This window comes from Carassius gibelio, chromosome A5 (genome assembly GCF_023724105.1).
Source record: "Carassius gibelio isolate Cgi1373 ecotype wild population from Czech Republic chromosome A5, carGib1.2-hapl.c, whole genome shotgun sequence".
In the NCBI taxonomy this organism is placed as follows: domain Eukaryota; kingdom Metazoa; phylum Chordata; class Actinopteri; order Cypriniformes; family Cyprinidae; genus Carassius; species Carassius gibelio.
In genome coordinates, this window is record NC_068375.1 from 38,066,899 (window position 1) to 38,092,577 (window position 25,679).

Below are 25,679 nucleotides of genomic sequence, written 5' to 3' on the forward strand. Positions count from 1 at the left end.
GTATTCATTTTATACAATATTTAGTTATATATAATTACTGTTATAGTCATAACTCATGTGAAATTGTTGTTGAATAGTTTTTTTTATCAACCCCCACCTCTTCCGACAACATGGTACATTCCGCCGATGGCTCATAGTGGTGTAGAGACCACATAAATACCGTAGCAGTGACAATACTCTCAAACTGGACTGTCAAAAACAGTTTTTCTACATCTCGACACCGATCAGCGAAACATTACAGTAATGGCGACACTGGTTGGAGGTCCATCCGTGGTGAAGCAAGCCACTGCTGAGGTGCAGAAGATCTGCGATGAGGTGAGACTGGACCCTCTGTGTGTGTTTTGATGCTGTAAGTCAGCTGATGCTGGAATGCAAGTGGTGTGTATTTATTAGTTTGTGCATTTATTAGTTATTATAAGCTGTGATCATTATTTATTAGTTAGCTCTGCAAGTGAACGTTGCATTATAGTGGCATCCCAAAGAGGCACAAAATCACTTTCAATAACTTTCACATTAAATGTTACCTCCTGGTTGAATGAGCTGCACAACTCAATCCCTTCTTCAAGAAACGAGTAACACACATCTCTCCCAACTTCATGTGACCTCTAACTCTAACTGTCTATTCTATCTTTTTGTTTACTTTTTGTTTAGGATAAAAAAATGATCCTTGTGCATTCTAGCATTCTCTATTCTTCTTAATCGTTTTCTTAAAAAAAAGCTTCTAACACTAGCATTCTGTATTATTTTTCTATTCTTTTGACTTATTTTATTTATAAAAAGCCCATATAACAATAGCATTCTGTATTATTTTTCTATTATTTTGACGTTTTATTTTATTTATAAAAAAAGACCCTCTAACACTACCACTCTCTATTCTATTTCTATTCTTACTTCTTGCCTTCTTTTAAATTTAATAAATAAAAAGAACCTCTAACACTACCATTCTCTATTTTTTTTGTTTTATTTTTATTAGAATTTTTTCCCCGATTCTATTCACTTGTATCCTTTTAATTTATTATTTAAAAAACACCCTTGCTACGTGTACTGCATTAGATTAAACAAGACTTACATATTATTCCCCTATTGTTAGTTTTGACTGCTTCTTTTGTATGAATGTATGTTGGATAAAAGTGTTTTAAGTGTTTGATTTTGCCAAAAGTGTATTACTTTATAGAGTTAGGTGCAACTATATTATATTTGGACAGTTTTTGTATGAGCTGTTCCTAGCCTTTTCCATACTCTTTTCTTCCTATCAGTCTGTTACAGGTTGATATTAATCCAAAGAATACTTTTCCAGAAGAAGTCTGGCTTTTTTTAGATGTCTTTTGGCAAAGTCTAATCTGGCTTTGCACCTTGTGGTGAAGCCTCTGTATTTTCTCTCGTGAAGTCTTCTCCTTGACAATGACATGCCTACCCCCTAAAAAGTGTTCTTCACTTGGTTGGACATTATGAAAGGGTGTTTTTCTTTATGTTCAGACCTTTTTATGTTTCTGAGCTCACCACTGAGATCTTCTTTTCTCAGAAAGCACCGAACTGTAGATTTGGCTGCTCCTAATGTTCCTGCTATATCTCGCTGAGGGATTGGTTTTGTGTTTGAAGTCTAACAATCATCTGTTTCAGTTGCATGGGGAGTTTGTTTGACTGAATGATGTGGGTTCACAGCAACAGCTTCCCAAAGCAAATAGCACACTTTTACCCGTTTAACTGATTTAGAAATAAAGGAGGAATAGCCCATCTTCTTCACGTCACGCGTTATTGAGGAAGCATTCATGTGTGTGTCGTAGTAAGCCATCAAACTTGAAAAATCACATACTGCAAAACCGGTTATTTCAGTCGAGGTCAAAACACATGACATTGTTTACTGAAAAAGAAGCACATTTTAGGACCGGATTAAATTAAATTAAACATGTTTGCATTAATTCTGAAATCTGTCTTTTGATTCAGGTCAAACATCATGCAGAAGAGAAGACAGGGAAGAAGTTTGCCGTTTTCATTGCCAAATCTTTTACCGTACAGGTTGTGGCCGGAACCAACTACTTCATCAAGGTAAACTCTAAAGACCAGGATATGATCTTATCTTAAGGCAAAAACATTTAAAACACTTATTACTCATCCTCAGGCCACCCCCATCCTTCTTCATCAGATTTAGAGAAATGTTGCATTGCATCAGTGTCTCATCAATGGATGCTCTGCAGTGAATGGGTGCCGTCAGAATGAGAGTCCAAACAGCTGATAATAACATCATAATAATCCACACCACTCCAGTCCATCAGTTAATGACTTGAGAAGCCTTGCATGTTTGTGTTGAAAGTTGCATGTTTGTAAAAAACAAATCCATCATTAAGGGGTTTTTAACTTAAAACCATTGCTTCTGTCCAAAATACAGTCCATGAAAGAAATGAAAAAGTCAATTTCCTGTTGTCTTCTATCATGAAAATCCCATATATTTATTTAGAAGTGTTTCAACGGTGCTTATTTCTCTCCTGATTCAGACTTTTCCACTGGAGACAGCAGTATTATGAGTAGATGACTCATATTTGAGCTGGAAATTAAAGTTAAAAACGTCTTGATGGATTTGTTTCTTACAAACACGCAGCTTTTGGTTTCTCAAGACATGAACTGATGGACTGGATTGTGATGGTTTTATCAGCTGTTTGGACTGATATGTTACAGCTTGCCATCTGCTTTCTGAAAGTTCAAAGCATGTGTAAAAAGTTTTTTTTTCATGCTTCGCATCTCTCTCTTCAGGTAAATGTTGGAAGAGATGAATTTGTGCATCTGAAGGTTCATAAGCCGCTTCCTCACGCTGGAGAAAAACTCCAGCTGCACGGGATCCAGACGTCCAAATCTCAACATGATCCTATTGAATACTTCTAATACATAGACACAGAGATAATAAAACACCATACTGTATACATAATAGGCTGATATATGGGATATAATCAACTAATGCAGATATAAAAGCTTTATTCAGTGCTACACCATTAAAACATCTCCAGTCCAGTGCCTACTGTATGTAGAAGAGTTTTATTACAAACACATCTTTGTTTACTTTCACAAACACTGTATTGTGGTGAAATTATTGCAGACCGGTTTGAATCATCATTCCAAAGGTTTTATAAAAGATTATGCTTCTTCTAACCTAAAGGGCAATAAATTTCTTATTTTAAATGGCAAGTCTTTGTTTTATTAACACCTGCTAACAGAATGTACTCCGAATGGTAAAATAATGTTGCAGTGCTTCATCAGCTACAATAATGAAGTTGGTTGAGAGAAATTAAGAGGAAGGGTGATGACTTAAAGGGTTAGTTCATCGAAAAATCAAAATTATGTAATTAATGACTCATGTCATCATCCTCATGTCGTTCCAAACCCGTAAAACCTCAGTTTATCCTCGGAACACAGTTTAAGATATTTTAGATTTAGTCCGAGAGCTCTCAGTCCCTCCATTGAAGCTGTGTGTACGGTCTACTGTCCAGGTCCAGAAAGGTAAGAAAAACATCATCAAAGTAGTCCATGTGACATCAGAGGGGCAGTTAGAATTTGTTGAACCATCGAAAATACATTTTGGTCCAAAAATAGCAAAAACTACGACTTTATTCAACATTGTCTTGTCTTCCTGTCACCAACTCGAACTGAATCGTTTTAAACGGTTCGCATCTCTAATACACATTAATCCACAAATGACTTAAACTGTTAACTTTTTTAATGTGGCTGACACTCCCTCTGAGTTAAAATAAACCAATATCCCGGAGTAATTCATGCACTCAAACAGTAGACTGACTGAACTGCTGTGAAGATGAACACCGAGCCGAGCCAGATAACGAACAAAAGACTGACTCGTTCTCGAGTCAAGAACCGGTTGCATCGGTGTTCGGATCACCAGTAGTTCTTTTGGACAGTTCGATTCAATAAACCGGTTAAGGAAAACGGTTCACTGGTTCTTTTGCGCTCGACGTAATTGCGTCATTGGAGATTGATTCAAGCCTTCAGTTTACCCGCACTCATAACACTATAGCACAGAATCAGTTCAGAATCAATCACCAAAAGAATCAGTTCGGTTCAGACGCTCTGTGTGTCGGTCTGCTTCACGCTGAATCACACATGCGCAGTATCATCAGCTCCTCGATTCTCGAATCGGACGCGTCTGACAGAAACGGTTCTTCACTCCTCATTTTGAACGAATCTTTAATGTGACTCAGGAAGAACGAGTCGTCTCGGGGGATGATTCAGTCGCGCATGCGCATAGTAATCATAGACAGTAAAAGAAATGGAGACAGCGACCCCATTGGAACTCAATTGAGACAAGTGAAGCCCATTTTTAGCTATTTTTAGCACTTCCGTTTCTGACGCTCAGACTCAAACTAAGCTAGACGACGTCAGCAACCTGTCTGACAGATGTAAATCTTCTAGTAGCTGTGTGTGCAAACTGCCATCGTTAATCTTGCAGAGACGGCGAGCTTGAGCGGGGAGTTCTTTGGCGTGAGTGAGCAGAAGTAAGTATTCTGATTAATTATCTCCCTTGACTTTTTATACCTCCACGTCCCCCCGATAGACTCATAGACAGTAAAAGATTGCCTGCGAGCTTCGCTACTGTGCGATAGAGAGTCTATAGCCTATTTTTTACAAAAACTGTTTCTACGGGAACATAAGGTAGGATACAAGGTAATGGAGTCTTTTATACATTTTCTTGTTTCTTTAGAAATAATTAATGGACAAATGGAGTCTTTAAACGCCTCAGATGTAAAGTTATTCGCTATCAAAGTGACACCAAAATGAATGGGAGTCAATGGGATGCTAACGCAAGTGAAGTTCTGCTACAAGATGGCGGCACGCGGCCGACTTCAACTTCCGGTCGACTGGTAGTAAACAGGGGGGCAGGATTTCATATTTTTTTGAAGCACCCCTGTGCGCCGCCATTGGCTAGCGGACCCCCACCTGCTGTTAGCATTCCATTGACTCCCATTCATTTTTTCCTTCACTTTGACAGCGAATAACTTTACATCTGAGGCATTTAAAGACTCCATTTGTCCATTCATTATTTCGAAAGAAACACGAAAATGTATAAAAGGCTCCAATACCTTGTATCTTGCGTTATGGCCCCGTAGAAGCAGTTTTTGTAAAAAAAAAATAGGCTAACGATTGCGTTATAACCTACGACTCAGTAGAGAAATTAGCGTATGGACAGAAGGAGAAGCTGGCAGACAATCTTTTACTGTCTATGAGGCAATCGGGGGGACGTGGAGGCATGAAGTCAAGGGAGAAGCCCATAGAGAGTCCATAAAAGCAACGGGACAAAATTATTCAACAGTGTCTGCAAGATTCGGTGGGTGATTCAGATTTCTCTTGGCACAGCGGTTAGAAGATTTACAGGTTGCTCATGTAACATCTACGTCAACAAGTTCAGTTTGAGTCTGCACAGTTCGCTCGACCCCCAGGAAGTGCGTACTTCTAAGTGACTTCACTTGTCTCTGTTGAATCCAATGGGGTCGCTGTGTCTATTTATTTTAATGTCTATGGTAGTAATTCACCTGTGTCAGTCAATGCCGTCTTGAGCCGAAAGGGAATTGATTAACACGTGATTAAGGAATGACTTGAACCCGAAGACTTGTCAGACAAGAGCTGAGGTGAGCTAATCACAGACTGAAGACCCAGGTAAACAATGAATTCATCTTTTCTGTATCTATAGCATAGTTTTGTATTGTTTGTAGTGTGATCAACGTTTGTGTAAGTACTAGATGTGTTGGGGAAGTAGCTGTCAGGGTATTGTAAATAACCTCTTTAATTGTAATGTTCTTGCCAAACCACTAGGGGGACTCAATGAGCACTGAATAGACAAGTGACATGTAAGCGAGTAAGGGACGTTCCTCATGTAAACAAGCCAAATGCAGTGTGGTTCTACATCGCTCTTCAATAAACTAAATAGAGACGATTAATGCTGTTAATGACGATTAATGATGGAGCGACGACAGTGAAGGACGAGAGAGGACCAGGCCTGGACTTTATTTTGTGTTTTGATTTTGTTTGTGTGCGTTTGTCGTCCGTGAGGGGCTGCCGTCCTGTTTTGTGTTTATTTTGATTATTAAAATGTAATTTGATTGTCCGCCGGTTCCCGCCTCCTTCTTCCAGTGAATATGAAGTTTTGTACTGCGTTACAAACCACACAAAAGGAAATATGTAATCCAGGAACTAGTGTGATATTCCGGGATATTCCTTGATTCCAGACATCACACTAATTCCTGGATTATGTTACTTCTACATAAAATTAAATAATAAATTGTCATTTTTATGTATTATTTCAGTGTCCTCAAATTACATGACAGCATTAAAAATAAGAAAAGATACAAATATTGGCTACTGTCAGATCTGTCTGCTTTCAATGACTCCAGCTGTATATAAAAATAATCCAGAGTAATGAAAAAGTGTCTGAATCAGTTATTTTTACTCACCCCGAAGCATCCTAGGTGTATGTGGCTTTCTTCTTTTAGATGAATCCAATGGGAGTTATATAAAAAACGTATATATTTCAAATGTAATAAACACTTTTTTTGTGGAAGACTTGCAGACGGATAACAGAAGAAATATGCATCGTATGCCCGCCTCTGGGAAGTGTAGGAGCAAAGAAAACAAAGTTTCCTTAGTTCAACAAAAAGAAAACCAGTCTCCTCTTGGCTACTTTCAAAATCCAACAAGGTTTTTTTTTTTTTTTTTTTTACAAACCCTCGTTTTGTGCTTCTTATTCGTGACCAGCGTGTTGTTCTCTAACAACGCACATCTTCCAGTTCCCAACAGTAACAGAAGTGAGAAAAAAAAGTCTGGATATTTATCTTACAAAAACACATGGATTCGCTTTACCACCCCCCCCCCCCCCCTTCTGAAGCCAAGTGAGGGACGTTTTATTACAGATGCACGCACTTTATTTCTCGTTTTCTGAACCGTTGACAACAAACACCCCTCACCAAACCCAAAATACGTAGGGGCCAGGACAATATCTTCATGCAAAGAAAGAAGGCATAACCTTTATTCTCGTTGTTCCATTTCATGGAAACGCTGTGTGTTTTGTTTTGAAAGTGAAGCTCCAGTACTTTGTTTTGAATTCCAAAAAAGGACATGACTAGAAATCAGTGGTGAAGTTGTATTTACAACACTGTTCCAGAACAGTTCAACCTAAATATTCGTTTGTGCACAATGCATTTAACAGAGGACTGTTTCCTAAACATACAATGCCAGCTGTTCTGACTCACAACCTGTAAGTATGTTTTCATATGTAAAGGATTTGCCACTGATGATTAAAACCTGAGTTTTGAGCAGTGTAGAGTCAAGTTTGTTGTCTGTCAATTCTACGATCACAAATGCACACATGGTTTTATATTTACGCAGCGCAATGCGCAACAATATAACTCATTATAATCAGTAATTATGTCCCCACTGGATGCCACGAATGCCTATTTGGCTATTTGAGGTTAAATGCTTCACACAGTGGCAGTAATGACCATGGAAGCTGTCCAAACATTAGCACAATCAAAGTGACTGAACTGATATTGTGACTACAGCCGAACACTATTGATCAAGCGGAGGAGCAGGATGAGTCTGATGGCCAGAACTTAAAAGCCTGAACATACAGATTTAAAATTTGGTTTTATATGCAAAATGTGAAAGCTCGGTAATGACAATGTAAAAGCATGCACCTGCACGTTCCTGTACAGCGCTTTGGATGAACCACACCTTCTGTGAGTGCAACCTGAAACCAGAGATGCTGAGATAGCTGTGAAGGGCCGGTCTTCTGTCCTCCTCCCTTTTCCTCTTCACTCACATGAACCCAGCAGGGACGAGGTGTCAGGGCATTAACATACAATGCTATTGTCCTTTTATTTAATTTTTTTTCGAGCAGCCATATACTTATAGACTCACAGGGTTAATGAGATGAAAGACCTCGTGGCTCTTCTGCTGGATGCACTACTGTTTTTCTCTGTTTACCTCTGAGAGTCGGAGAATCGTCCTGTGAGCTGCAAGTCATCTGAATTCCAGAGCACAGTGGACTGTTGCCTTTTTGTGCTTTTATTTCTGAATTTGAAGAAAACTGCTTTTCAACTAAGGTATGTTTATACTTATCATTATGAGGCATAAATAAAATAATAATAAATATTATTATTTTTTTAAATAAAATAATAAATTATATTTTTATTTAAATAGCATATTCTGTAATAATGCATTGTGAAAAATGATGGTGTAGTCAAAAACAACATATAAAAATACTTCTTAAAAAAAACAACTTTTCAACATATGCTTTATGCAAAAATATTAATATATTTATATATATATATATATATATTAAAAAAACTAATATTTTGTAATTCTGATATTGTGAAAAAAAATGTATAATTGAAATTAACCATAACCCTTAAAATAAAACAAAATGTGCTTTATGCAAAAAATATTTATATAACTTTTATATATACATTTTTTTTTCATAAAGCACCTTTGTAATAATATATTACTATATATTTAAAATAATAATAAAGTTAATTTAAATTTAAATAATAAATGTTTTATTATTAGTTTTTTATTATATATATATATATATATATATATATATATATATATATATATATATATATATATATATATATATATATATATATATGAAAAAAGCTAATTATTGAAATTATCTTTTTTTTATATACAACTTGTCAAAAGAAACTTACTGCAATATATTGTTATATACTGAATTAAATATCATTGTATATATTAAAATCATGCATATCTTTACAAAAATGATAGAATCTGGAATTTTGCAATAGTTATTAGTTGTGGTTTATTATTATTTTCCAAAAGTAGATTCTTTTAAATATTCATTATTCAAACTTAAGGTTCACCAATTTCTTTGCAAAGTCTTAATTGAAAAGAAATAACACCAGAAACCATAAAACAATCAAAGTTAATCTTTTGATGGTGAACTTGGATCAAAATCCAGTTTGGAGTCAAAAGCGAGATGACAGTTCTCTCCCAGTTTATCTGTGTGTATTTCTGCGAGCGGCTGGGATCTGTCAGCGTGAGAAGGAGAGAGAGGGAGGGCAAACACAGACCACACAAAAGCCAACATTATTCCCTCGTGGATCCATGCTGCATCCAGCCATGAATGGAGTATTGAAAACCTAATATTGGTGACTAGATTCATTTTCAGGCCTTCACAACTGCACCATTTTGTCTGCAGGCTCTCGTTAGAAGGTTCTCAGCGGCTAATTGTCTGCACAATCTGAGCGTCAGGGTTTTAGCTCTTCCTATGCTGAAACTTCATGTGAATAGGCCGTGATTTGATTTGCTTTCTGTTGCTGTCAGACAGAGGTTTCGATTCAGTTTGGCTTGCCTTATATGATCATTGCGAGGTTTCTGGCTTTTTGAGGCACCTGAAGAAGAGAAAAAACACAAATAAGATCTCTTACAATGCAATTTTCCCTTTGAGCATCTATTTATGCAAACTGCTGGCTGAAGCAATGTTATTTATAGTTTTAATTAATATTTTGAATTAGTTTTTGTTTTCATTTCAGTTAATGTTTTAATAATTATATTGTGTTTTTGTAAAAAAAAAAAAAAAGTTTTCAACTAGAATTAAATTGATTCATTTATTTTACAAATATTTGATTTAAGTTAAAATTATATATTTTTTATGGATTTAGTTTCAGTTGCATGTAATAACCCTGGGCTGAAGCTCGTGTTAATTTGATGTCAGGTCTCACCAGTTTTATTTATTTTCAATTTTTGTTAATATTTTGAATTAGATTTTATTTTTAAGCTTTCATGATCATTTTAGTTAAAAAAAAAAAAAGTTTTAGTAATTTTGTTGCGTATTTTTGTCATTTTTATTAGTTTTTGGTTTTAAAGTAAATCATTTTTATTATTAAGGTTTTAGTTCTTTTAATGCATCAACTTAAACGAACAGAAATGAGAATGGTTGCCTTCGCAATTTTTTTTTAGTTTAGGTAAAGTTTAGTTTTAGTTAACTACAATATGTTTATCTGATGGTTAGTGCTCACTATAGTGTTATTTTAGTTTTATTAAGAAACTAAAATGTCTATATGCATCTTTTTGTAATTTTCATATATCAAGTTAAACTAAAATGGCAAATGTTGACTTGGAAACTAGCTGAAGTAATCCAGGTTCTCACAGACATAAGGCAACCAAGGCTAAATGCTTTCCGTCCTGCCCTTCTGCCTCCACGATCTACCCCTCTTCTGTACCCCAGCGGTGTCATCAGCTGCCTGAGCGTTCAGGACGGTCCCAGTGACAGATTCGCAGGAAGCAGCGTTTAGCCGCTGACGATGGCGGCCACAGACAGCAGAAATGTCTTTTTGTGCACCCAAGGCCCGGAATGTTCACTATCTGCGCCGCCGAATATCATATTCTCCCCCAGAGCCGAGATCCTGAGCCCAATCCCACCATTTACACGCATTCCAGCATGAGGTCAGAAGGGGTTTGGGGAAAACAAAAAGAGAAGTCTTGTGAACTTGCAATTATATGTATAAGAGTTCTAGAATCCAGATCCAAAAAATGGGTCAAATTTGGACATGCAAATCAATCTGAAAGCAACCGAAAATTACTTTCACGTGCAAAAATACATACAATGCATGACTCTACATTAAAATGCATCACTCATTTATACATAAACACATTTTACTCCATCTCTAGAGCATAAAAACCTCTCTGGATAGCATATGACCAGGTCACAAGCGATGGGCCTGCTCTCGTATATCAGTATATGAGTGCATGTGTGTTTTTACATAATGTACTATGAGATGAAGCTGTCCAATCACTGAGCAGCAGACTCAGTAGTAGCCTAGTTACTGTACAGCTATAGTGAAACTAAGCAACTGCAGAAGACAGAAAACGCAGATAAACGGGTCTTGAGAGGATAAAGGTCTCACACAAGGTGTTTGTATGTGTTGCAGGCGTCCAGCTGCATCTATTCTGCCATGAACAGATGCTGTAAATCTGCTGCCTGGATCCTCACCTGCCTGCTGGCGTCGTTCTTACTGATCGCATTCACCTGCTTCCTTCCAACCGGTGCGTCTCAGCTGTACAGATATAAAATATACGCTACCGGTCAAACGTTTGGAGTAATTAAGTCTCTTTTGCTGACCAAAGCCACATTTATTTGATCAAAAATAGCATTATATGCAATAGCATGAGCATTATGGGTGTTCAAGCAGATCAATGACTCTCAAAGAATCTTACAAATGATTCACAATCATGCAAACGCCAGCAGAGATGTGAGATAATGCGTGTATTTAACTTATTTGATGATGATGTTAATAATTGTGTTGGTCTTTTCTATATGCAGAAGACATCAAACTCCAACAAAGATCAGTTTCCAGTAAGTATCATTTTAAACAAAACCTTTGACCTTTCATTAACAATTTCCTAGAAACCACCATAGCAACCGCATAACAACATTCTACAAACAACTCAGAGCATCATAGCAACCATGAAGCAAAATTCTAAACAACTTGCTACATTGTGGCGGCAAAACATTTGAAAATGTACAGTGTAAAATCTTGAATACTACTGAATAAAACATAAAAAATTGTTGCAGCTTTTTATTTCAATTAGTTTGTTTATGAATTCGGAATCGTGGGTTTCTGTATACACTCAGAACTGTGAGATTAAAAGTCCCAATTACCTTTTTATTCCTCAGAAATGGGCTTCCATAGTGAATACTTGCATGAAAAAAAAGAACCTTTCTCAAAGTTAACAAGTTTTAATAAAACAACTATATATTTTACAAGAAAAAAAATAAGTTTTTCTACTTAAGAATGTAATGTTTAAATGTGTTGCATGCTCTTCTTGTAATGACTCATTGTAATGAAAAATTTACTAGCAATTTCTAACTAGCTTTTACACCCAGTTTTTTCCAAATGCATTAATATTAACCCACTATAGTTAGAGCGAATAACATTTCAGCAACATACATATTAAAGGTTAAGGTTATAAACTGACCTAAATGGGATGTGTTGAAAAAAAAGGCTATTTTCGGCTTTCTTTGTCAGGAGCTGAAATCAAGCTCCATTGATTCACAGTTATACAAAAGCCTCTAGCTTTCTCAATACTGCTACAGACCCAGTGAAAGTGTGTCTGAGGAGAGAAGGGAAGGGAAGCGCTTGGTCAAAAACACCACTAACAAAATCATCTAGGCAAAATCATGTCTAGCTAACCATGTCATAAAACATTCATTCATAAAAATATTCAATATTTAAGAGTACATATACATTAATGAAAGCATGGAGTTGACCACACATTTGATAAGTCACAGAGAAACAGTGCACTCAAATACAGATTTATTCATTTAATTTAAAGTATTATTCATTTCATTTCTCTACATTTATTGGGTTTGGTAAGATCTGTAAAAATGTTTTTGAACGAATTCTCTAATGCTCACCAAGACTACACTTATTTATTTATTAAAAAAAAAAAAACAGTAGAAAACAGTATAACAGTATAACAATTTAAAATAACAGTTTAAATAAATAAAAAATCCTAACAATGTAACATCGTCACCTTTGATCAATATGTTTCCTTGCTGATTTACTTTTGAAAAATAATAAAGAAAATAATAATAAATCTTACTGATCCCAAACTTTTGAATGGTAGTGTATATACAGAATATATATATATATATATATATATATATATATATATATATATATATATATATATATATATATATATATATATATATATATAAATATGCACAAATATATATGTATATACTGTATATATACACATACATCACAAACAAATTAAACATGGCACAAATGAAACTACGAAAAACAAAGAAAAACTTTTACATACTGTAATATTTCTAAAAGGTATCCAAAATAAGTGGCTCATTAATGCGTCTCAGAGGTCTACATTGGTAGATGTAGAATTACTGCTAATATTTTTCTCTATATTTGAGATTCAATATCCACTGTCTGAATTTGTTCAGTCTGACCATCTGATCTTGCATTATGAGATGTGTGTAATATTGTTTCTTACATCTGTTCAGCAGTGAGTCTGTGCGTCTCACAGCCCGAGCTGAATTCAGAGTCTCCCTATTTTCACCAGTCTAAAATTACAGGAAAATAGATGTAGTAGATATAGAGGGCCGCAGCTCTGGAGGGCCAAGAGCTTACTTTCAACAAATAATTTGACACAATCGTTGTTTGCTCTCTCTTTGACTTTCTCTCCTGTTTTTTTTTCAACAGCCACCAACACAAATGCCCCAGTGACAACACAGTCTCAAGGTGAGCGTGTTAGGATATCATTTTCTCACTCTTTCTTACATCTTTGTATGAGAACACCCTTTTAAGAAAAGAGAAGTTTGCCTTCGCGCATTGGCAGGATCACGGCAGGAAAGGATCATAATTGGCACTGAGGCACCAGAAAATACACAATCCCTTCTCCACCGCTATGCCATGTCCTCACTCTCTTTTTGGAGTCGTATGTCATATTTAGACTTATTATTGTGCGTTACGTTGAAGGGGATTAGAGACATTCTTACAGGCTTCATTATATCATTATATTTGAGCCGTGCAGTGTGTTATTCAGAAACCAGCCGTTTTCATATATGCACTTTTCTCTTCTGTTTTTGGACATGCATAATGTCTTGTTTGAATATTATACCAGGTATTGCAAGGTAATACCATTTTATGGATGTATAATAGCAATATAATGCTATTCTTTGAAATATCATGTTTATATAAATATGATATAAATATATTGAACTATGCAATTTATTTGTATATTTTTTTTTTACAAATTCTTTAAGGTAAATTGGAGCACCATGTATTTACCGTGGTACATGTATAAATTCAAGATTCAGTACCATAGCACTGACATAGTTAAAAAGAGAATACAATGCATGCAAAAATAAAGACTCAAATTTATCCAGCAAAATATATATTTTTGATCTTAAAAAAACATGAGTTTTCCAAAGACATAGCTTAAAAACATACCGGAGTTATAAATAGTTAAGAAATGTTTTTTAATAAATAAATGTAACAAAAAAAATAACAATAAAATTATCAAAACTTTAAAATTAAAATGCAATCAGAAAATATAAATAAAATGCATACTAATTTATAATAAAATGTATTCTACTAACTAAATATAATTCAAAACTAATTCAAAATATTAATAAAAATTATAATAATATCTCAATTATACTAAAATGACATGTGAAAAATAACAAATTACTGAATAAAACTATGAAAGATATATATATAATAAAAATATAATAGATGTATAATAACATTTTTTGATGGCTGCCAAGACATTGTTTTCATTTAGTGGAACTGGATATACAAAAACTATTAAAATAACAAAAACTAGAACTGAAATAAAAATCAATTTTAAAAATATAGAGAAATGTTAAAAAAATTATAAATATTACAAAAAAAATACATTTCTAAACCTTTAACTAAAATGAAAAAGAAAATGCAACAAATAGGCTAATTAAAAATATTTATAAGAACTATAATATTATTTCAGTTATATCAAAATAACACTGAAACATACATGTACCCTGTATGTTCTAGCAATTTCCAGAGTTATTATAGATAATAAAACTAAAACAATACAAAATACTAAATGAAACTGAAATAAAATATTAATTTAGTTTAACTTGAAAACTAAAGTTAAAAAAGCTAAAACAAAAACAAAAAATTCTAAAACTAACTAAAAAGGTGAGACATCAAATTTTTATAAAAAACTACATCTGGATAATATTCAGTACGATTATAAAAGCATAAATCTAGTAATTCACTTCCATCAACACCTCCGAAGATTGCACAGAGATACCTGTATACACCTTTCTGGATCAACATTTTTACTCCATAACGTTATACAGTTTTCATTTATATGCTGTCTATTGCTGATGATCGCATTATTTATCATATGCATCTAATTACATAAGAGATCACTAGTTTTTCCATCCTGTTCATGTGTGTTTTTGTTTGGGAGGTTTTGTACTGTAGATGTGTAATAGCGCCCCCAAGTGTATAACAGTGAAAACATGAAAAGTTGTAAAAAATTGCGGGGAAAGAGTTAACAATTAAAAGTTTTTTGTTATTTGGAAGTATGTAGGCCTTCTTGCATTGTTATGCTGTTACATTTGGTGGCATAAGATGGTCTTTAAAAAAAATTAAAATAAAATTGCTTATCGCAATTACTTCGAGGGCAATATATCGCTCAACAAAAAGTAGTTATAGTGACAGTGTCTCAGTATAATGCTGAAAGTAATGCGCTGGGCCTCCAGTGCGGCTGGTGAACGGCAGGAACCCGTGCGAGGGCCGTGTGGAGGTGCTCTTTAACAGCACGTGGGGGACGGTGTGCGATGACGACTGGGACATGGTGGACTCCAATGTGGTGTGTCGGCTTCTGGACTGCGGTGTGGCCGTGGCTGTGGGGACCAGCTCCAGGTTCGGCCAGGGATCCGGTCCCATCCTGCTGGACAACGTGGACTGTAAAGGAGGAGAGATGGACCTCAGTCAGTGCAGGAATCAGGGATGGGGTGTCCATAACTGCTACCACTATGAAGACGTGGCCGTCACCTGTAAAGGTATGTGGAGAGACCCAAGGAACACCACTCAGAGTCAATATGCTGAAACACCCAAGCTCTTTTTTCCTGCTTCTGCTTTTTTTATTAGTGCATTAAAGCTGATTTCTTTGCATGGGTTCATGGGTTATAATGCTCTTTATAATCATGTATGTGACAAATAAAAATCATATTAAGATTCATTTATGTGAGATCATGACTTGTTCGTTTCTCACAGGCAATAATGCCATCGAACCCCGAGGCCTGGAGCCCACCACACCGTCCCGTCTGATCTCTGCTTTAAGTGAGTTGCAAAGTTTATTCGGCCCTTTTTTTACTTTTACATGAGGATATATCCACTTCTAATTCATTTTTGTGTTTTACATAAACATATTATGAAATGTTAGGATTACCGAACTAAATTTGATTAAACAAGATACAAAACACCAGAAATTTCTTCTCATACTTAAGTTGCTTGTACTGTTGATTTCCCTCCAAAACTGCACAGTGGCTCATTATAATTAGTGTTATATTAATAACAGTAAGATTTAGTTTTAAATATTTTAAAATATGTTTTTGTCATTGTTATATATTTTTTTAAATGTCTTATATTTTGAATTATTTAATTTTTACTCCAGCTGTTTTACAAGTTTATTTATTTTATTATTATTATTATTATTATTATTTCATTTACTGCTTATTTTACAGCATTTACTGAGTCATAATATATATTCTTAAGAAATACAACATTTAATTTTGGTTATATAATTACCCAGCTTATAGTTATAATTTATCCCAAATGAAAAGTGCAGTGATGAACAACAGATCACATCAGAACTTCCTCTGAAGGATCATGTTCATCCTGTCTTTGCTTCTCTCATCCTGTTTCAGTATAATCTATTCACCTAATATAGCTCAAATGTTATAAGAGCTAAAGAAAGAAACAAAGCCTTATGGGAATTTGTTTGGGGAATTTAATGGCATTGGTATTCATGATATGTTCCTCATGTTTCCAATTCGAGGCACATTAGTGTGTGTTTACTTGAAACCGTAGCCCTCCGTCTGCATCATATTCAATGCCAAGTTCATATTCAATCCTGCAGTAAAAAAAAGAAAGAAAAAGGTATTTAATTGCACAAACGTCCATCTTTAGCTCGTGAAATTCTCCAGCAATCAAGTCTCAAATCTGATCCTCAGGATCTTTTGAGGAGCGTTTGTTTCCAGAAGCTTTAGTTTGAGTGTTCCTCAGCGGAGGAATGATCTTCACAAGCCTCCAGAACATCTCACATCTTCTGAGGAGCATTGATTTCTTCAGCTCTCAATCACTGTGTTATATGTGCGGATCATTAACATCTCATATTCATATTATTTTATGGAAGTATCTGGTGTAACGTTAAAAGGGTCTCAGTGATTTAAATTACAAGTGTCTGAATTTCCTCTTACTTTCTGAGGCATCAATTCTTACTTTAAAACAAGAATACAATAATTCTCAAAAAAAAAAAAAAAAAAATTCCCCAAAATGATGTATTTTGAGAGTAACACATCTATTATGCATTAGAAAGCAACAGCAGTAAAGGTATTTGGTGTTGAAAAAAAAAAAGTAAAAAAAAAACAAAACTAAATAAATACATTTCTATTACATATACAGTACAATCTTTAAAATAAATGTGCTTCAAAATGTTCTTCAAGTGATGCTATAGAAGAACCATTTTTTGTTCCACAAAGAACCATTCAGTAATTTTCTTATCTTTTTAAAATCTGAAGAACCTTCTTTCGCCACAAAGGTTCTTCAAATGTTAAAGGTTCTTACATCTATCAGACGCTTTTTCTCCACTACATTCAGGCTAACATTTTTATCTAAACCCTGGGAATCGAACCAACAACCTTGCGCTGCTAACACAATGCTCTACCACTTGAGCCACAGGAACACTGAGAAACAAGGGTTCCTTTATGAAACCATTTAGACAAAGAGGTTCTTCTATAGCATCACTGTAAAGCACCTTCATTTTTAAGAGTGCACAGGCCTATATTATAAATTTGTATATAAAAGGAATGTTAAAAATGACTTTTAAAGAGCTGTCCGCTCTCATATTCAGTTGTTCCTTACACTACGTCTGACCGTCGTGTGCTGTAGGAGACGGGGCGGTGCGTCTGGCGGGGTCCGGGGACCGCTGTCAGGGCCGGGTGGAGATCTACTATCAGGGCAGCTGGGGGACGGTGTGTGATGATGATTGGAGCATGGTGGACGCTTCAGTCGTGTGTCAACAAGTCGGCTGCGGACAAGCTGTCGGCGCACCTTCAAATTCCTACTTCGGCTACGGCACGGGACGGATTTTGCTGGACAATGTGAACTGTAACGGGCAGGAGGGAAGCCTGGCCACCTGTAACAGCCTCGGCTGGGGAGTACACAACTGTGGCCACCATGAGGACGCCGGGGTCATCTGCTCAGGTGGGCTTCTTTCCTATTACTATTCCCTGTGGATGTGCACGACTCTTCTGATTCTTCGGTCACTATAGGTAAATAACTACAGGAAAAAATACTTGCTAAAAACTAGTGCTTAGGGATACAATAATAATATCACATAATATGATTATAAATACCTGTTTGCTATATCAAGCAGCATAACTGACTGTACAGCTAATATGACTGGAAGTGTATGTGAGCCTCACACATTCAAGTTACAAACATCCACACTGCTTTTACATTAAAAATTAAGATCATCACATCAACTCACTAAACTCACACATAAAATGCACATTTTCTGTCGAACAAGCCATATTCAGATGAACTAATGTACTTAGTGGGGTCCAACAGTCCAACAAAATTTTTATTTTATTTTTCTTTTCTTTATAAGACATATAAAGTGATTTTATTTGATAGTTTTCCATTTTGCTATTTTATGTAGTAATTTTTTCAATATTTTTGCTATTTTATTTTGCACTTTCAACCATTTTTTCATTCTTTTTACAAATTTCTTTAGCACTTTTATGAGATATTTAGATTGGATGGCAGATCTAATTCTCTCTCATATTACAGGTGCCAGTTCCACCATGGTCCCGGTTATCAACACCGAGACAAGAGGCAGAGAGTTCATCTTTCCTGAAAGCACAGCAGGTATAAACTCTGCTGATTCTGATTCATGTAACTTCACCTGTGATTTTCAATAATGCACGGTTGAATTGAGAGCCAATCCATTGTTATAAACTGCTGTCCCTGACCATCTGTCACACACTGCCTGCTAACAGGACCGTCCTGAATAATAAGCCCCTTAGAGCACCAGCAGGTGGCGTCCTTTGAAAACATCACAGAGAACAATTTTGTATTTTGTCTGTTCTTTTTCACCACACTTTTCTCTGTTATCTTCAGGGACAGAAACAGCAGTGGCAGTAAGCCTTGTAACCGCAACTGAGACGGCCACTACAGCCTCAACAATGAAAGGTAGCAAAAACACAAACATCTCATAAAGCATCCAGTGACTATCTATCTATCTACAAACCGATTAATTTACCGAGTAATTTACAAATTTCATGAACTTATATTTTATTCACTATAGAATATAGATAACATATCAAATGTTGAAAGTCAGACATTTTGAAATGTCATGCCAAATATTGGCTCATTTTGGATTTCATGAGAGCTACCAGAAAAATTGGGACAGGTAGCAATAAGAGGCCGGAAAAGTCAAAAGTAAAAGACAATTTGCAACTTATAAAGTCAATTGGGAACATGATTGGGTATAAAAAGAGCCTCTCAGAGCGGCAGTGTTTATCAGAAGTCAAGATGGGCAGAGGATCACCAATTCCCCCAATGCTGCGGCGAAAAATAGTGGCGCAATATCAGAAAGGAGTTTCTCAGAGAAAAATTGCAAAGAGTTTGAAGTTATCATCATCTACAGTGCATAATATCATCCAAAGATTCAGAGAATCTGGAACAATCTCGGTGCGTAAGGGTCAAGGCCTGAAAACCATACTGGATGCCCGTGATCTTCAGGACTGCACTGCATCATATACAGGAATGATACTGTAATGGAAATCACATTATGGGCTCAGGAATACTTCCAGAAAACATTGTCAGTGAACACAATCCACTGTGCCATTCGCAGTTACCGGCTAAAACACTATAGGTCAAAAAAAGACGCCATATCTAAACATGATCCAGAAGCGCAAGCGATTTCTCTGGGCTAAGGATCATTTAAAATGGACTGTGGCAAAGTGTTAAACTGTTCTGTGGTCAGACGAATCAAAATTTGAAGTTCTTTTTGGAAAACTGGGACACCATGTCATCCGGACTAAAGAGGACAAGGATAACCCAAGTTGATACCAGGGTTCAGTTCATAAGCCTACATCTCTGATGGTGTGGGGTTGCATGAGTGCATCATTGCATCCAGTTTTTATTCACAATTGTATCTTTCTAATTTTAAAATAAATAAATATATATATTAGATATATAGATAATGCAGTAATGATGATGAAAATACAGTTGTACATCACAGGAATAAATGACATTTTACAATATATTCACACAGAAAACAGCTAATTGAAGTGGTAATATTTTTTCTAAAAATTGCTGTTTTTACTGTATGGTATTTACAGCCTTGGTAAGCAGAAGAGACCCCGAAACCCCAAACGTTTGAACAGCAGTGTATGTTTTGTGAGTTATCTGTTGTGTCTCTCTTTCAGAGAAGCCGAGCATCCGTTTGGTGAATGGCCTCAACAGCTGTCAGGGCCGAGTGGAAATCCTCTACTTCACCGTCTGGGGAACGGTCTGTGATGATGACTGGGATATGGACAACGCTCAGGTGGTCTGCAGACAGATGGGATGCGGGCCGGCTATCGCAGCCAAACCTCTGGCTCACTTCGGCTACGGCTCTGGTCCCATACTGCTGGATAACGTGGACTGCAGTGGCAGCGAGCAGAAGCTGTCCGACTGCTTCAATCTGGGCTGGGGACAGCATAACTGTGGCCATTACGAAGACGCTGGAGTCATCTGTGAGCGTAAGAAAATTATAACATACCTTACAGACTTACAGAACGATCACATGGAAATAAATAGTTTTGAAAAGCCATGCATTTTACATTCATATGTGTCCCTGGACCACAAAACTTAAGTTCAGTTCAATTACATTAATGTTTATTTGTATAGTGCTTTTTACGATACAAATCATTACAAAGCAACTTTACAGAAAAATTACGTTTCTACAATATTTAGTAGTAGGTTATAAGTGGTGGCTGTCAGTTTGTGCACGTATGACAGGATTTTTCAGAAAAAATGTATTTTAAAAGAAATGCGTTTTTGCAAATTCTTACCAATGCAATGCATATTACTAATATAAAAAATAAAAATAAAAAAGTTTTGATATATTTAAGATAGAAATTTACAAAATAGCTTAATGGAACACAATCTTTACTAATTTTCCTAATGTTTTTGGCATGATAAAACTTTTTTTTTTTTTTTTTTTTGCTATTGCTACAAATATAACCCTGGTTTTGTTGTCCAGGGTCGCATATACAGTGTGCATACTTATTCATATACATTAACTCATTGATATTTAGATCAATATTAAACAATTATTCAGAGAATTTAATGTAAATTAGTTCCATTTTATTGTAATTATTTAAATGAAAATAAACTGATATCCATACATGTAGCTGTATTTCACAGAAACATGTTCAGGGCACATTACACAGCAAATCCTACTTTTAGAAAATAAAAATACACATTTTGGTAATATAGTGAATTACAACTATTTGTTCATCAGGTTTAATACAGAATAATATAAAGTGTATATACACACACTGCCGTTCAAAAGGTAAAAAGAACAGGGCTTATTCAAAATAGAATTCGTTTGTAACAATAGAAGTCTTTACTATCTTTTGAAAAAAAAAATCTATTTAACACATCCTTTTTCATTTCTTTTAAAAAAGGAAAAAAAAGGTATTATACATTCCAAATAAAATCACTGTTAAAAATCAGTGTTTTAAACACTGATATTAAATCAACATATTATTCAGATTTCTGAAGATCATGTGACACTGAAGATTGGAGTAATGATGCTGAAAATACAGCTGTGCATCACAGGAATAAATTATATTTTAAAGTATATGCAAATAGAAAACTTATTTTAAATTGTAATAATATAAAAAAAAAAAAAAAAAAAAATTCTGCATTTTGATCAAATAAATCAAGCCTTGATGAGCAGAAGAAACTTCTTTAGAAAGAATTTTAAGAAAAATTAAGATTCTTTATGCATAGATAAGACTTGTGTGTGCTGTTAATCCTTCATTCATGAAATTCATGCAGTCATTCACAACACCACCATTTATTCATTATAAAACACAGACACACACACACAATCCTCGCTGCAACACAATGTTCTGCTGAATTGTGGTCAAGTCTTGCGGGCGTTTTTTCCTCTGGCACGCTTCCACTTTCACACACACTTACAAACACACACTCATTTGATCCAAGGTCAGCATTTGCAGCTAATTTAGAAGCATCCTCTGTACGCCAGTCAGCCGTGACTACATGAAAAACAAAGAGGTCCGTCAGAGCAAATCATCATCAGCACAGACCGCAGGGAAGCCGTCCTCCACACAGGCCACATGGATCCACTAACGCATTAATACATGCATGCATGCGTCTAATATATGAGCATTTAAGAGAAGAAGAAAGACTAAAATATACACAAGATTAAGAAATGAAAGTATGAGTATCAACCCATGGATCATGAATGAGAACCAAAAGTTAGTGTTTATAAAAGAATACGTTCATGTCACGGTCAATGAAAGTTTACCAAAAGAAGATTTTGAAGTATATCTTTTGTGCTGACTTTCTTTCAGCACTTACAGAGTATATGGTAGTCGGAAAAGACTTTGGCATATGGATGACAGAGAAACCTACAAGAGCAACTACAACCACATCACCAGCGGAGGGTAAGAACACCGAATCACACTAGACTCTTAACATCCAAAAGGATTTTACAGAAACAGTCAATATTTTCAGTTTTGAGTGACATATCCCTTTAAAATCAGAACTTATCACAACTTTTCAAAACCCGCAGAAAACCTGTATATAATTAAACACTGGTTATACCTACAGTTTTTGTTTACATTATATATCTATGTGTACTGTGTATATATATATATATATATGATGTATGTATATGTGTGTGTGTATATATATATATATATATACACACACACATATACACACACACACACATTCAGTATATTATTTAAAATTATTTACATGTATATACATTTATATATTCAGATTCTAATATTTGATATTATTTATAAATATATTTAATATATAAACAAAAATTTTCTTAAATATATACATGCATGTATATATACACAGTGTACACACATATATAGTGTAAACAAAACTTTTATTTTGGACGCAAACAATCGCGATTAATCATTTGGCAGCAATAAAATAATATGTTTCTTTCATCATCTGTGTTCACTGTGTTTTGTGAATTAATGAATATGTGATAGATCTGATAGATTTGGCTATTTAATATTATAATGGGTCAGAATCTTTCCAAGAAAAAATATCTGTGAATAAGGTCAGACAAAATAATCTTGTTTTCCTTCTGAATTAAAGCTGCAGTCGGTAACTTTTAGACGCTCTAGCGGTTAATAAACAACACTGCTTGCGTCTTGCGTAAGAACATCGTAGCCGGAACTACTTCTCTCTGTTTATGTCTATGAAGAATCACAAAGGTACTGGGTTAGTCCGCCGCGGTACCCCCGAAGCAATCTAAAATAGTCCGAATATAAACACTTATTATAGGTGCACCCTAGTGATTCAGGACAAGCTAGAAACACGGTTTGGAAAATGGATTCATGGTGTACTCGCTTATTATGTTCATTTTTCTACATTTTGAACACAAACAAAGTTACGGACCGCAGCTCTGATTGGTTGATTTTTACCGGGAGCAGATGACTTTCTGCAAATGGCAATAGGACACTGGGAGGAGCCAGAGGAGCTTGATTTTTACACAGATTATCTGTCTCATATTCTACTGTCAGGACATAATGACAGGTTTAACAAATATGTAAAAAACATATTTTTACAAAAGTTACCTACTGCAGCTTTAAGTGCACAGATAATTGTTTTCTCGTTTTAAGCGTAAACTCACTTAGATATTAAAACATTTAGATATTTGTACTGGAAATCGAAAATACTAAGAAAGAAAATATTTATAATAATATGGGGGTTGTGGACAATAACTGAAAAGGCATGAATGCACACTACTCCAAAACTAGTTTTCTGTATACTATGATCAAAGACACACTATTTCTAGTCTCTCTTACCGTTTAGGCACACAGCTGATCCCTTTCTTTCTTTATCTCTTCTCAAGGTACCATCAGACTTGTAGGGGGCCTGAATCACTGTGAGGGCCGTGTGGAGATATTCCTGAGAGGAGAATGGGGAACCGTGTGTGATGACGCTTGGGATATTGTGGATGCGAAGGTGGTGTGCAGGCAGATGGGCTGTGGGCTGCCTCGAGCCGCCCAGGTGATGGCCTACTTCGGTCCCGGCCGTGGCACAATCCAGATGGACAATCTGAAGTGCACAGGCAGAGAAGCTGCTCTCACTCAGTGCTCTCACATAGCATGGAACATCCACAACTGTGACCATTCAGAGGATGCCAGCGTCACGTGTGAACTCTGACTCCGCCCACCACAGGCCACACCCACTGTAAGCCACGCCCACCACCCCCGCCCAGTGAACACAGTGGGAGAGGAAGAGGTTTCCAGGACTTGTATGCATTTTGTACATAACGCCTCACGACAACCCTGATGAAGAAATGTTCAAGATTAAATAATTACTAATAAATTATCCTAATATTGTTATATAAATAACTGTAATAAATATTATGAATGAAATTCTAATTATGCACTTTATAAACTATAATAATGTGGGTGAACAAGTATGCTGAACATATTTTAAACTATTGATGGAAACCAAAGTTTTAGCCTGTCATTTTGATTGCAAGCACCAAATTTATTATGCCATACAAAAACTTGCGTACTGTACTCCTAGTACTTTTCCAATTATAAAAAGAAACACAACTTTTTTATTTTACATTTTTAAAGATGGCTGTGTTGCATGTCTTAAATGTTAACAGTGTATCTGAATATATTTGCATTTTGTGAAATGAAAAATAGCTTTCATTATTATTTCAGAAAAAAATTATTGGGTTTGTTCAGAAAAAAAAAATGTTCTCAGGTCCATTTTGATTGGGAAAAATAATGGCTTTAATGTAAAAAAAAAAAATTATATCCTTTTGTTTCTGTTTTTGAAATGCACAGAATAAAAATTTATGGGATAAAGGAATATTGCATTGGTAATGAGGAAAGAAAACCATGTCATTGGCCTAACTTCATAGCCTCTTAAAAAGAAAGAAATTTGTTTGATGTTATGATTAAGATATTTTATATACAATTTGTACATATAATAAGATATTTTACATACAATATTTTATATAAGATATTGAATATACAAAATATATTTTATTTACAATTATATATACATAACATAAATTTAAAAAAGAAGAAAAAAGTAAAGAAAAAGACAATTGATACAATGTTTTTGATGCCATTTTTTACTGTACAGACTTGTGAAACGATGAAATGTCAATGTTTTTGTCATATGTAAATAAAGTATGTTATGAATTTATTATACATTCTTAACACAGGTGGACTGCAGCGTTTTCTTTTTAATTGAAATATCTATACAATTCTCTTCTTTTAAGACAAAATTGCATCATTTCTTCCTCCTGCAGGTGCTCTATATAATTAAGGTTTAATTATCTTCATTTAAAACCAATTTGATAAAATAATCAATGTAAAACACTTATTTTGCCATTTAACATAGTAGTTCCTTGTTATAATGGGTGTCTGGATTTAGACTTTTTTTTTTGTTAGCATTAATATTTTTGTTTGCCTGAGAAAAGTGCAAATCACATGGAGAATAGAAATAAAAATTATACATTTAAAAAAAGAACCGTATTAGTCTTGCCAATAAAATCAAAGACTTTTAAAGAATACACGATTTTATTCTTAAATGTACAGTAATTGGGATTAAATATTGAGG

At 35.1% G+C, this 25,679-nt stretch overlaps 2 protein-coding genes across 2 annotated transcripts; both read left to right on the forward strand.

Moving 5' to 3' along the window:
* Positions 1-114: 114 nt before the first annotated feature.
* Positions 115-3,171, forward strand: LOC128014878 (cystatin-B). Its single transcript, XM_052598570.1, has 3 exons — positions 115-315; positions 1,945-2,046; positions 2,749-3,171. Exons 1-3 carry the CDS (start codon positions 244-246, stop codon positions 2,875-2,877), a joined length of 303 nt encoding a protein of 100 aa, XP_052454530.1. The 5' UTR covers positions 115-243; the 3' UTR covers positions 2,878-3,171.
* Positions 3,172-7,977: 4,806 nt separating this feature from the next.
* LOC128014864 (scavenger receptor cysteine-rich domain-containing group B protein-like) lies at positions 7,978-24,796 on the forward strand. Its single transcript, XM_052598551.1, has 12 exons — positions 7,978-8,096; positions 10,947-11,061; positions 11,339-11,371; positions 13,242-13,280; positions 15,293-15,595; positions 15,810-15,875; positions 17,706-18,020; positions 18,609-18,686; positions 18,939-19,010; positions 20,252-20,566; positions 22,412-22,504; positions 23,941-24,796. Exons 2-12 carry the CDS (start codon positions 10,971-10,973, stop codon positions 24,252-24,254), a joined length of 1,719 nt encoding a protein of 572 aa, XP_052454511.1. The 5' UTR covers positions 7,978-8,096; positions 10,947-10,970; the 3' UTR covers positions 24,255-24,796.
* Positions 24,797-25,679: the final 883 nt, after the last annotated feature.